This window comes from Mchenga conophoros, linkage group LG7 (assembly GCF_057382185.1).
Source record: "Mchenga conophoros isolate Kocher_MC1m ecotype Shallow Benthic linkage group LG7, M_conophoros_male_GT1.1, whole genome shotgun sequence".
Classification (NCBI taxonomy): Eukaryota; Metazoa; Chordata; class Actinopteri; order Cichliformes; family Cichlidae; genus Mchenga; species Mchenga conophoros.
The window spans coordinates 29287575-29302035 of NC_140532.1; the positions used below are offsets into that span (position 1 = coordinate 29287575).

The 14461-nt window shown below is 44.4% G+C and overlaps 1 protein-coding gene across 1 annotated transcript; it reads left to right on the forward strand.

Moving 5' to 3' along the window:
• Positions 1–8892: 8892 nt before the first annotated feature.
• LOC146570342 (uncharacterized) lies at positions 8893–14044 on the forward strand. The gene is made up of 2 exons (XM_085278766.1): positions 8893–9034; positions 10558–14044. The coding sequence occupies exon 2, from the start codon at positions 10593–10595 to the stop codon at positions 12303–12305; it is 1713 nt and encodes a 570-aa protein (XP_085134892.1). The 5' UTR covers positions 8893–9034; positions 10558–10592; the 3' UTR covers positions 12306–14044.
• The last annotated feature ends 417 nt before the right edge of the window (positions 14045–14461 follow it).

The following is a 14461-nucleotide window of genomic DNA, read 5'->3' on the forward strand; positions in this document are numbered from 1 at the left end:
TAGTTATGCTGCAATAGACATAGGCTGCCGGGGGATTCCCACGATGCATTGAGTTTTTCCTTTCCAGTCACCTTTCTCACTCACTATGTATTAACAGACCTCTCTGCATTGAATCATATCTGTTATTAACCTCTGTCTCTCTTCCACAGCATGTCTTTATCCTGTCTTCCTTCTCTCACCCCAACCGGTCACAGCAGATGGCCGCCCCTCCCTGAGCCTGGTTCTGCCGGAGGTTTCTTCCTGTAAAAAGGGAGTTTTTCCTTCCCACTGTTGCCAAAGTGCTTGCTCATAGGGGGTCATATGATTGTTGGGTTTTTCTCTGTATCTATGAAGTGCCTTGAGGCGACTTATGTTGTGATTTGGCGCTATATAAATAAAATTGAATTAAATTGAACTCAGGAACCAGTATGTCCAGGTAAGATCACAATAAAATACAGATCTGTTTTTGAACAAAACCAAACAAACACAAAGACAATTTTTACAAATTTACTACTGTAACAGCTTATGTCGCCTTGTGGATTTATGTTAGAGAGTCATGGAGATTGAAGGCAGGCAAACACACCACATTTTCATCTTTGTCGATGAGGCAGGTTTCAACTTGGCCAAAGCACGGCGACGAGGGAGGAATGTGATTGGGAAGAGGGCCACAGTGAATGTCCCGGGCCAGAGGGATGCCAACATCACAATGTGCGCAGCAATATCCACTGATGGACTGCTGTTACAGACCACTAATTGGGCCATACAACACTGAACGGCTCCTTGCGTTCCTGCATGATCTCTATGGAAGGGTTGTGCTAGGTGAGGAAAGGGATGCGGAGAGAAGGAATCAGCCAACATTTATAATTGTATGGGACAATGTGGCATTTCATCACTCCCATGCAGTCACCGAGTGGTTTGCAGCCCATCCCAGAATGGAGTCTCTTTTCCTCCCACCCTACTCTCCATTCCTCAACCCCACAGAGGAATTATTTTCCTCATGGCGGCGGAAGGTTTACGACCATCATCCACATGATCAAATGTCCCTCCTGGATGCAATGAATGCTGGATGCCTGGAGATATCAACAGAAGATTGCCAGGGATGGATCAGGCATGCCAGGAGATTCTTTCCTAGGTGTGTTGCCCTAGATGACATAAAATGTGATGTGGATGAGAACCTGTGGCCAAATGGAGAAGGCCGAGTAGATTAGCATTACTATTGTATGTGTATCAGTGGATGGTGTGTATACAAATTCTTGTATTTTGGGATTACTTAGTGCAAAAAAATAAAAATACATAAACAAATATTAACGAATTCTGCATGATGTCTGATTCATTCCAGTAACATATATTGAAATTATAAACAGAGATGAGTCCTTGTTTTACACAAGAAGACGCTGTGTAATGCTACATGTTGTTAGTGTTTTTTAGATCATTGTTTTGTGGGTGATAAAGTGTGTTTGTCGGCTGTCAACCTTTGCTAGTGTTCTGGAAGAATGAGTTTATTTGAGACCTGAATGAAGTGTTTTGGTAGTTGTAGTGCATTTTGAATGTGGAATGAACTGCTTTGCCAAGCTGAAGGTCAGTTAGGAGAATTGTGTGAAGAGTTTTGCAAAAGTGACCTAAGTATTGTGAAATGTGTCCTAGCGGCTGTAAAAAAAAAAGAAAAAAAAAAAAAGAACTGTAAGATAGAAATATTATGACAGAGAAAATGTCAAACAGTGACTATAACTAATAAATATGAGTAGAAAAAGTAAAATGATGGAGAGGAAAACATCTGATTACTGATTAGCATCTTTGGTCAAAATGAGCTTCCATAGGTTTTCTGTACATGTTTGTGCTTTGAAGAGGAGACTGCTATAATGAAGAGAGAGAGAGAGAGAGATAGAGTGTCATCCACCTGTACAGCCCGAAGGAACTCACTGAGAAACATTAAAGAGCAGGTTTGAAAGACAAGCCGGAGAGATGATGAAATGCTAAATGAGGCGCAGCAGGAGATGGCTTGCGGTCAGCTAGAGGCTGAAAGGTTTCCCTCTGTGAGAGCTTCAGCACATGAAGAAGACTCTCTTCTTGTGGTGCATGTGATAAGTCATCCAGCTGGACAACAGAAGTCATCCAACAATGGAGCTCCACCTCTGTCCCATGGCAGGAAAGAGACACAGAACATCTCAAACTCAATCTCCATCAGTTACTTATGCAACTGATGGAGATCCCTCTATTGCCTGGGTTTCATCTGTATGCATCGCCATGCATGTGTCTCATACTTCTTGTTTTAGTTTGACGGTCTCTTGTCCTGTGTGTACTATGTTCAGCTGTGCTTCCCTTGTCTTGTCAGTTTATTGTGTTCAGCCATGTTCCTCAGGTGTTCCCTCTCTGCCCTGAATCCTTCTCATGTTTTTATTGTCTGTTTCCCTCTGTCTAGTGCCGCGAGCACCCTCATTCCCCACTGTGTGTTCTACCTGCTTTTTTTAGTCATTTCCAGTCTGTTTTTTGTATTCATCTTAGTCCAGCAATAAAACTGAGATTTGAGTTTAGTTTCAGCTCTTACTAAATCTTACTTGGAGAGCTGTCAGTATATTCTGTTCTTATTTTAACAGATGATTCTGCATTAAATCTAACTTTAACAATATTTTAATCCAAGAGAAAACCTTTTCGCCAGGAGCAGAAACAGCATCCCACATAGCAGACAAGTCTGGCCTGGATCTGGTGTCAAGCCGGCACGTCTGACTGATTGGTGTCATGGCAGGGCGTATGTCAACCAGATGTGGGCCTCGTCTGGCAATGATGGCACTATTTATGTTCCTATTTTCCTGTTTTAGTTAGAAGACTGGTTAGATTAGTTTTAGTTAGAAGATTAGTGACCAAAAGAACGAGATCGCGGATACAAGCGGCAGAAATGAGCTTCCTCTGAAGGGTGGCTGGCCTCTCCCTTAGAGATAGGGTGAGAAGTTCGGCCATCCGGGAGGGGCTCAGAGTAGAGCCGCTGCTGCTCCACATCGAAAGGAGCCAGCTGAGGTGGTTCGGGCATCTGACAAGGATGCCTCCTGGGCGCATCCTGGGTGGAGTGTTCCAGGCATGTCCCACCGGGAGGAGGCCCCGGGGCAGACCCAGGACATGCTGGAGAGATTATATCTCTCGGCTGGCCTGGGAACGCATTGGTGTTCCCCCGGACAAGCTGGAGGAGGTGGCTGGGGAGAGGGAGGTCTGGGCCTCTTTGCTTAGGCTGCTGCCCCCGCGACCGGATAAAGCGGATGAGGATGGATGGATGGATAGTTAGAAGACCCAAATGCCATGTTGCAACGTTTCAAATGCAGGTTTGACAGGTTTGTGAGTGTACACTTTATCCAAAACCTAGTTAGGGTTTACTTGTGTTTTCCACTGTGTGGCTGTAGCTCAGGAGGTAGAGCAGGTCACCTACTGATTGGAAGGTTAGTGGTGTTATCCCTGGTTCCTCCAGTCTGCATGTCAAGAGTGTGAATGTGTATGAATGTAGTTAGGAAGCACTCAGTTTAGAGAAAGTGTGTGATTGGGTGAATGTGGCACTTTGAGTAATCCAGGAGAGTAGAAAAGTGCTATATAAGAATCAGTCCATTGACTGTGTGAACAGAGTTTCATCATGTGACAGCACATGTTTTTATTACATGGTTTGATTAAGGTACACATTAGGCTGACATCTGGGGCCAGAGCTGAAACTGTTCTGGGCCAGCAGTGTGTCTGCATCTGGCCCGTGGCTGCACACAACTTACACATGGCCCACATACCGCCAAGAATGTAATCCACACATGGGCCAACACAGGACCAGCAGTGTGTCTGCAACTGGCCTTGTGCTGGCTCATGTGTGGGCCAGCACAAACCAGATCTGGTCCACCAAAGGGCCGTCATTCTTTGCGGTATGTTGGCCATGTGTAAGCCCATTGTGTGGGCCAGATCTAGGCCATACCAATTTTGCTATGTGGGGTGCTGATATGTGAAGATCTTGGTAGTCAACTTTAGAAGGAGGAAGTCTGAGCTGCAGCCTGTCAGCATCAACTGGGAGTGTGTAGAAAGGATTTACAGTTTCAAGTTCCTGGGTGCGCACATTGACACAGACCTCCAATGGAGCTCAAACACCTCCGCAGTTTTGCTAACGCTAAATTCTTGTGAGGTTTTTTTTTTCAGTGTAAAAGCTGTGAAAATGCTATTTTGTTTAGAATGTGGTTTTACCAAACTTAGATTTTTTTTTCACAACGATGTAATGAAACACTTTTGTTCTTTATGCACTATTTCTGATGAAATGTAACATTTGTTTTGAAGTCAAATGTATATTTTGGTGGTTTACTATGTAAAACTTTGCAGTAAATTCTATGCAATGATAAACCCAGTAGATTGGATACGGTTTACTGATACAGCGTTATAAGTTAGTTGTAGTTCATCTCATGATTTACAAAAACACCAATTCATCTGTCGATTTCCCGCTCCCTTCTCCTGTCACTCGTGAACAAGACCGTAAGACTTAAACTCCTCCACTTGGGCAGGAACTCGTCCCTAACCCAGAGGGGGCACTCCACCCTTTTTCGGCTGAGGACCATGGCCTGCGAACCATTCCAAGGTGAGCTGGAAGCCATCACCTGATGAGCCAACAGAACCACATAATCTGCAAAAAGCGGTGATGAAATTCTGAAACCACCCAGGTGAAAGCCTTCTGCCACTTGACTACGCCTAGAAACTCTGTCCATAAAAATTATAAACAGAATCGTCAGCCCTGGCAGAGCCCATCAACCGCAAGGAATGAGTCGACTTACTGCCGGCTATGCAGATCAAGATCTTGAAACGGCTGTATGTGTTAGGTGGCGGCTGCGTGCAAACAGGAATAGGACCCAAGATGCAGACTCCAAAGACAAACTTAAACCAAAACAGCTTTAATGCTGAACTCAAACATAACATAACTGGAAAAAGGTCAAAAATAAACTAACACCGGCGGATTGACAAAACACAGCAAAATAAACGGTAGATCGCGACACGGACACAGAGAAACACAGGGCTTAAATACACAGAAGGAGCAATCAGGGAATGAGCAGGAGGGAAACACAGCTGGGGCAAATCAGAACTGACGAGACAAAAGGAAGCGTAAACTGAACACACTGAGATAAGACAGAGACCTTCAAAGTAAAACAGGAAACACATAACACAGACTCACATGCAGGCACTACAGAGGGAACCAGGATATAGGAACTAAGGATACACAGAGACGCGAACTAGACAAGGGGATACAGGTGATAGGGGAGACAGAGCAACTAAAGAAGACAGAGACATAAACCATAAGACAGAACTCAAAGAAACCAAAGACTAAAAAGTATAAATAATATAATAAACTCAAATACCCTGGGTCAACGACCCAGGCATCCTAACAGTATGACAATAATAATAATAAACTTTATTTATAAAGCCCACTGAAAAACCAAGGTGCTTGACAAAATAAGATAGGGAAAAGGAGTATCAATTATAAAACCATGACAATCATAATACATACAGTACATAGCAAGATTAAATAAAAAAGACTTTAACCGGGATTTAAACAATGACATAGAGTCAGACACCTGGATAGCAACAGGACGATTGTTCCATAAGACTGGGGCAGTTACAGCAAACACACGGTCGCCCCGAGACTTCAGCCGAGAACGAGGCTGCTCCAGAAGAAGTTGGGTAGCAGATCTAAGTGCTCTGACAGGAGTGTGTAACCTAAGAAGCTTATTGAGGTAGCTTGGCGCCAGATTATTGATAATTTTGTACGTGAAGAGTAGTATTTTAAATTGAATGCAGTACTTAACTGGCAGCCAGTGCAAGCCAGCAAGAACAGGAGTGATGTAGGAAAATTTCCTGCTACCTGTCAAAAGGCGTGCCGCCACATTCTGGACAGTCTGCAATCTAAGGAGAAGGGAGGAGGAAAGGCCAATGTAAAGAGAGTTGCAGTAGTCCAACCTGGAAGTCACGAATGTGTGAATAAGGGCTTAAATGAGGCGCAGCTGATGAAAACTAGACCTCACTACGGCAGATACTTGCTTGTCAAATCTTTAACCTCACGCATGCATTCACGAAAATAATGAAAAGACATAGCAAGATTGTCAGTAATCTCAAAGTAAATCTGTATGTCATCAGCATACCAATGAAAGGCAATATTATACTTCTCAAAAATATATGTATAAGGATCAAATGGCCCGTAGCAATGGGAATTCACCCCTAACACCCCATATTCCTGGAGCACCTCCCACATGTCACTTGGAGGGACACAGTTGAATGCCTTCTCCAAGTCCACAAAACACATGTATTGGCTGGGCAAACTCCCATGCACCCTCAAGTATCCTTGAGATGATAAAGAGCTGGTCCAGTGCTCCCCAAAGAGAACAAAAACTGCATTGTTCCTCCTGATTCCGAAGTCTGACTAACGGACAGACTCTCCTTTCCAGCACCCTGGCACTTTCCTAGGTAGGCTGAGGAGTCTGATCCCCCTATAGTTGAAACACACCCTCCAGTCCCCTTTCTTAATGATGGGAACCATCATCCCGGTCTGCCAATCCAGAGACACTGCCCCTGATCTCCATGTAACATTGTAGAGATGCGTCAACCAGGACAGCCCTACAACATCCAGAGCCTTCAGGAACTCACAGCGGACCTCATCCACCCCAGAGACTCTGCCACAAAGGAGTTGTTTTACTGTCTCAGTGACCTAGCCCCCAGAGATTGGCGGGTTTTACAACGTACTATTGAAAATGTCAAATGTGTCAGGGTCCTGGGTCTCCTGACCCAGCGTTTTAGTTCTTTGTGATTTTTGTATTATTGTACTTGGTGTGAGTTATTCTATGGTTTCTAGTTTCGATCCCTTGCCCTTCTCGTTTCTCTGTGTCCCCTGTGTTCTGTAAGTCTGTGTCTGCATGTTTGAGTTCCCCTCCGTGTCTATCGGTTCTTAGAGTCCTCTGCCTTATGGTTTATGTCTCTGTGTTTCTTAGTTGCTGTCTCCACGGTGTTAAGTTCATGTCTCTGTGTGATCCTTCCTGTTTTACTTTGAAGGTCCGTGACTTATGTGAATGTGTCCTGCTTTGCTTGTCTCGTCAGTTCTAATTTCCCCCAGCTGTGCCCTCCTTCTGTGTCTCATTCTCCTCGTTACTTCCCAGTGTATTTAGACCCTGTGTTTCTCTGAGTCAGTGTTGCGTCGTACCCTCAACAAGCTGTGTGTGTTTTGCCTCCGTGTTACCAGTGTTTTGTTTCCAGCTCTAGCTCCAGTTCAGTATTTCTGCGTCAGTGTTTTAGTCCACCAGCGTTTTTGTTTGTCCTTTGGTGAGTTTAGTTTAGTAAGAGGTTTTACCAGCAATAAAGCTGCGCTTTAAGTTGAACTTCTGTGTCTGAGTCCTGCATTTTGGATCCACCACTCCTGCTTGCCCGCCTGCCACACAGCCAACCATGACAAAATGTCACAGTAAAGTTGTCCTGTGTTAAAGCCAGCATCACTTCTCCCACAGCAGCAGATGGTGAACCACATGATTTTATAGCAGCCATTTCTGGAATCTGTTCATCCAGACCTGAACAACAGGACACACCGCTGGCTAACTTTAATCTGAAGGTCTTTGTGGATGATTTGGTATCACGCATCCCAGACACTAGTGAAAATAAAGTAGGATATGTAGTGATCACAGAACATAAGCAAACAAATGGGGTGATACATGATTTTGAAACATTATGGAAACAATAGATTTTAACTGATCATGGAAATCCATCACGCATCACAAAATTGTGACTCCATTGCTGGATGCCTTATTAGGACCATCTGTCACAAGGAGGGATGGTACAACAAATACAGCTTAAACAAGAAAAAGGATTCCAGATTTACGCTAAAACATTTGGCAATTTTTCTATGATTTGTGTAACTAACAATCCATGTACAGGTATTACAACACTACAGGTAGAACATCTATGTCTAGATAAGCCTTTTAATCGTGTAAAAAAAGACTCCAGTGATTTCACACCATATGAAGGTAAAAATATTGCTAGGTGATTGTTGACATGTTCTTAAAATGTTCTCTAGTAAAATAAATTACTGATCACAGCCTGTACATGAAGAAATCTACTGGAGCACTCAGTAGAAATGATTATGTTATGATTCCTTTCCCCATACTGGTCCATTACAACCAAATTTAATGTTCATCCACCTGTTGAATCCACTTTAACCTCTTCTATACCCATTTCTTCTTTAGAGGCAAAGTCACCCGCTACAATGGAGGCAACAGAAAATAGAGGTACTTTTTTAAACTTTTGTTTTCCTTTTCTTTTCTTTCTCTGCTCATGTTCTACTTGCCTGATTCAAGCAGGGAATATTATAATGTAATTTATAATATACATTGATATAGCATATGGTTCAGTTAGCTTTATATAAAAATATATACTTTCTTACATTTCAGAGCTGGTACTTTTACTTGAGTAAGGAAGTTGAATTAGCACTTTTACTGGAGTATTTTCTAACAGTAGCATGTGTACTTCCACTTAAGTACTGAATGTCTGTACTTTTACCACTTCTCTCTGTGACCTCCTTCATAGTCCACCAGAAGCTCTCAGTCTGCTGTGGAAAAATGGGTGATCACCTGAGGCCTTCATTACTGTGTGAACTTTACCCACACACCACTCTTCACTGCTCCCACCTGCTGGACAGTCGCACAGTATAAACCTGCTGATTCATGTAAAGGGAGAGGCAGTAAAACCAGAAAAACAGCTTCAGGAAGAGGCGGAGCAACACCTGAAAGACGAGAAGTTCAAGGTCATTTTCCAGAAGTGAAAGTGTGTGAGAGCAGTAGCAGACCTGCAGTCAAGACCTGTTAGTCTCTAAAAGAAAACTCACTGGAGTCCATCAGGTTTCTCTCAGCAACAGTGTTGAGTGCATTTTCTGTTTCTACACAAATCTTCAGTTTACTCTGCTCACTTCATGCTGACTCATCACAGTCGCATTGGTTCCATAGAAATCTGCTCATGTAGCCACAGATCCACTGTAGAAACATTGAGCTGCTGTGTGAAACAGTCTCACTGTGGTCACTTGGTGAGTATCACTTCCTGTTCCTGTCACAGTACTGGGTCTTGGGACCCAGGGCTTGTGTTTTCTGCTTTTTGAATATTCTTTGATTTTGTTTCATTCATGTCATAGTCTTTGTATTTCTTGTTTCTTAGTTATTTTCTGTAGGTTCTAGGATTTAGGTTTGTTTCTATGACTTCCCTGTCATATTCCATGTTTCAAGTCTAGTCACCCTTGTCTCTATGTTCATGTATCTCCTGTGTCCAGACTATGTTCCCTTGTCTCCCTAGTCAGTCATGTCTCCTGGTCTCAATGTTAAGTCCGTGTCTTAGTCTGTCTCATGTTTCCTGTTTTACTTTGATAGTCCCTTGTCTAGTGTTTAGTGCGTTCAGTTTTGCTTCCTCCCTGTCCCGTGTATATAGACCAAAGTTTTTATGACGTATTTATGACTATATTTTGTTTTTGTTTTCTCTCTTGTGAAGCACTTTGTGACATCTGTCTGTGAAAAGTGCTATATAAATAAACTTTTACTTATTTTACTTATGTGATTGCTTTCAGCTGTGTTCCTCTCCTGTGTCTCATTCCCTCATTATCCCTCTGTGTATTTGAGCCCTGTGTTTTCCTCTGCCATTTGTCACTTTGTCCCAGTAGCTGTGTGTTTTCCTGTGTGCTTCTTGGCTGCCTAGTGTATTCCTAGTTGGTTAATTAAAAACGTATAGATAACTTCTAATTTCATAGTTTAATCTTCACAAGCTTCATACGAAGCATGTTGATTCATCTACTAGTTATATTCACAGTATTCACTCACTGCGGCTTTAGGGATTCGCTAACTTAGCTTAGCTCATAGCAGCAGCTAGCAGCATGACCTCTTCCTTTAGAAATAATGATACTTGTAATACATGTAGCCTATTTGCAGCTCTGGAGGCCAGGATCACTAAAATGGAGACTCGTCTTTGGACCCTTGAAAAACCTGGAGCTAGCTGGGGCCCTGTAGCCAGTGCAGCAGAAGGTAGCATAGACTGCTAGTTGTCCCACGGCAGACTGTCCAGAGCAACCTGAGAAACAGGATAGCTGGGTGACAGTGAGGAGGAAGCATAGTCTTAAATTGAAGCCCCTGGTACACCACCAACCTGTTTATGTGTCTAACCATCTTTCACCAGTCTGTGACACTGCCGACAATCAAACTCTGGTTATTGGCGATTCTGTTCAGAGACATATGGAGCTAGTGACAACAGTAACCATAGTCAATTGCCTGCTATTGACAGAGTCTTACACAAATCTCTGCAGCTTCTCTCCTCCCATTGCCTCCCAAAACCCCATCCCCTTAGTGACTGTGTCAGCTCCCAAACAGACAAAAAACTAACTAAAAAACAGCAAAAAATGACATAAACATAAAAAATAACAACGAAAGAACAATACAGTATCCTCAACAGCATCAAAGAGTAAAACAGTGAAATGTGGATTACTAAATATTAGGTCTCTCTATTCCAAGTCTCTGTTAGTATATAAATTAATAATTGATCAACAAATCACTTTACTCTGCCTTACAGAAACCTGGTTGCAGCAGGATGATTATGTTACGTACATGACAGACCAACGCGACCACGACATGGACACAGCAGACTCTGAAAGAGCGAGAGATGTCTTTCGCCTCCTACGGCTGTGGCAGCGCATTTCCCACACCTCGGATAAACGGACTTTATCTATTGGAATTAATGCCATTGAGGCAATTTTTCTGGATAACCCTCACCTGCGCCAGCTACCCATAGCTTCAGAGTTTGCCCATAATCTGGCCCAAGCAAAAGAGGCACTCCAAGGCACGGAGCTGGCCCAACCACCCTCAACCACGTCCCAGCAAAAGGATGTCTCCACACTGTCACAGCAGATGAATTCTTCCATGTCACTGCAGCAGGGGGCGTTTGTTCCCTTGCCGCAGAATCTCTTCCCCTCCACATCCCGATCTGACCCGCATTCGCCTGCCTCCTTCCCGGCTGCAATGTGGTCAGAGGATAAAGAGCAGGTCACCAGTACCCCATCATCACCGACCTCCTCTGTTATCTCTGCTCCTTCTTCCAGGAGAAAGCGGCGTCCACGCCACCGGCGCACATCACCACGGCTGGAACCCAGTACTTCCTTTGAGCAACCAGTCGTGGTGAGTAAAAAAGACCATTTTTGTGCTCCATCCGAGCTGGGAAAGAAAAAGTCTATTCATTCTGAGGCCATCTATTCCAGTTCCGTGGACTTTAAAGACTGTTTGCCTTGTGCTCCTTCCAAGCACGGATTAACAATAACTGCTCTGCCTTGTTCTGTTACGGACATTGAGACAAAACTTAAGGACTCTAAGCTCTCAGTTTGTGAATCCAGACTGACCCCCAACAAAATTAAACTGTGTGTTTCCCAGGCCTCTGAAGCTACGTTTTGTGTTCCTCAGCTGACTCATTCTAAGACTTTGAATGATGTTGTTTCTGTTTGTGCAACTCGATCTGTTCATTTGGAGACGGATACACTTTCTGAAAGGACTCTTATTATGGACAATACGCAAACTGTCTTCTCCGTTCCTGAGTCTGGTAAGGATAATTGTTTTGTTGCCGAGTTTACCTTGGATTATGGGAGTTCTGTTTCAGCCCTGGATTGTGTTATGTCCCACCCAGCTAGTAATTCCAGGGCAGACTCTGAGTTTTGTGCGATAACTTCAAATACTCTAGCATCTGTGTGTGCCAAGACTGTTTTTGACAATGCTAAACATTTCCGCTCGGAGACTAAAACTCTTCCCGAGGCCTACCCAGCGGCTGGGCCTGTGACCTCAGCTGCCTCTGGACCACCTGAGGTTTTGCAACCAATGCAGCCTGTTCACCCATCATCTGTCTCCGCTGGGAGCTCAGGAGAGTCATCCCAGCCACCTGTCTCTGCTGGGAACTCAGCTGAGCCATCTCAGCCATATGCAGCAGCCTCTGCTGGGTGCTTAGCTGAGCCATTTCAGTCTCCTGTCTTAGTTGGAACCTCAGACGAGCTTATCGAGCCAGCTACGGACTCCATTTTGCTGTCTGTGCCTGAAAAGTGTCCTAAGCACACTCTGTGCACTGCACAGCCCCAGCCGCTGCATCCTGAGCTGGCTGTGTGCCCTGAGCAGCTCCAGCTAGCTTTGTCACTACCAGAGGTCTCCGCATCATCTGGTTCTGCTCCACCAGAGGTTTCCACACCGGATGGCTCTGCTCCAGTTTCCGCTGGAGGCTCAGGAGAGCCCATCCAGCAGTTCCTTGTGTCAACTGGGGGCTCAGGAGTGTCCATCCAGCCTTGACCTGTCTCCACTGGGGGCTCTTTAGAGTCCGCCCAGCCTTTGCCTGTCTCCGCTGGGGGTTCAGGAGAGTCCGTCCAGGCTTTGTCTTTCCCTGTTGGGGGCTCAGAAGAGTCTGTCCAGGTGACTGCTGCTTCCACACAGCCACCAGCTCAACCACCAGCTCGGCCACCTGCATCCTTCATGCTGGCCCAAACACATCTCCACCATAGGTCATCACGCTGTCTGGTCCAGCTCCATCTCCACCAGAGGTCGTTGGGCCATCTGATCCAGCAATGTCTCCGCCAGAGGTCGCCGCACCGTCTGGTCCTGCCTCATTTGGTCCTGCTTCATTTGGTCCTGCTCAGCCTGAGCAATCTGGATCTGCTTGACCTGATCCTGTTCAGCCCAAGCCAGAGGTTAGCGAGCCATCTCGACCTGCACGTCCTGCTCAGTCCACATCCTACACATCCACGTCCTGCACGGCCAGTACATCCACATCCTGCATCATCTGCACATTCTGCATGTGCCAAAGCAACCCAGCACCAATCATCTACCAAGGCATGCCATCACCAGCTACCTTCCAGGCCACCAGGGCAGCCTCCTAAACTCATTCATTGCCACTGCTTCCCACGCTGACGGCCTCCAGAACTGTCTCGTTGTCACAATGTGTCCCACGTGGTCTGCTTCCAGAAATGTTTCAGTGCTCCTGACTTCCACACAGTCGGCCCCCTGCACTGCCGCTTTTCATGCGGACAGCCTCCAAAACTGATTCAGTGCTGCCGCTCTCCATGCAGACAGCCTCCAGAACAATTTTGGCGTTGCCACCTTCCACACAGTCGAACCCCTGTACTTCTGGTTCTTTCTTTTGGACTCTGTTTTCTTTTGTTCTGGAGTAAAACTGGTCTTCTTAGAAGAGAGAGAATCCATCCCACTTTGTATGGAACAGCTCTCATTTCCAGAAATCTGGCCAAATTTAATAAACCCCCCAAAACGTGACTATCCAGAGTTGGAACCAGGAAGCAAAGTTGCAGTCTAACACATTTCTCTGCAGCTTCCTCCTCCTGTTATACCACCAAAACCCCATCCCCTTAGTGAAGGTGTCAGCTCCTAAACAGACAAAAAACTAACTAAAAAAACAGCAAAAAATGACATAAACATAAAAAATTACAAAGAAAGAACAATACAGTATCATCATCTCAACCAAAGAGTAAAACAGTGAAATGTGGATTACTAAATATTAGGTCTCTCTCTTCCAAGTCTCTGTTAATAGATGAATCAATAATTGATCAACAAATCGATTTACTCTGCCTTACAGAAACCTGGTTGCAGCAGGATGATTATGTTACGTACATGACAGAATGACGCAACCTTGACATGGACACAGCAGAGTTTAAATTAATTAACACACCAGAGTCATACTACCTATTAGAATCCTTGAAGCACAGGCCAAGGGGGTGGTGAGGCAGCAATTTTCCACACCACCTTTTTACTCAACTAAAGACCAAGACAGAGTTTTTATTCATTTGAAAGCCTGATGCTTAGCCTTGTCCAAGCTAGCTGGACAACTCAAAAACCAGCCATATTTGTGATAATTCTATTGTCCACCTGGGCCTTACACAGACTTTCTGTCTGATTTCTCAGACCTTTTATCTGATTTAGTGCTCAGATCAGATAAAACAATTATTGTGGGTGATTTTAACATCCATGTAGATGCTAAAAATGACAGCCTCAACATGGCATTTAATCTGTTATTAGCAGTGTTGGGTAAGTTATTTTAAAATAGTAACTTAGTTACATTACTAGTTACTGCTATCAAAAGTAACTCAGTTACTTCAAGTTACTCGTTACTTTCAAAGTAACTAGTTACTAGGGAAAGTAACTTTGCTTTTACTCAGAATTCTCTTGGTAATGTGTTGCTTCCATAACTTTGCCAGTCTTCTAGCTTGCTTACTTGCCACAAGTGCACTGTGCCACCTACCAATAGAAAGGAAAAGATAATGTGCATATTTCCACAAGAGAAATCCCACACCTGGACTGTCGTTGACCACCGCCATGATTCTAGCCTACGTCACAGCGTCATGTGCGGTTTTTACATCCAACACGAAAACTGCAGTCGTGGTGCTTTCGATTGTACTCAGAGCTCAGAAATTCTGCCTTCTGAATAGGAAGATGTAGGT

Bases quoted from the DNA above. Each gene is read 5' to 3' on its own strand.
- LOC146570342 (XM_085278766.1), top strand. From the start codon at position 10,593: ATGACAGACCAACGCGACCACGACATGGACACAGCAGACTCTGAAAGA.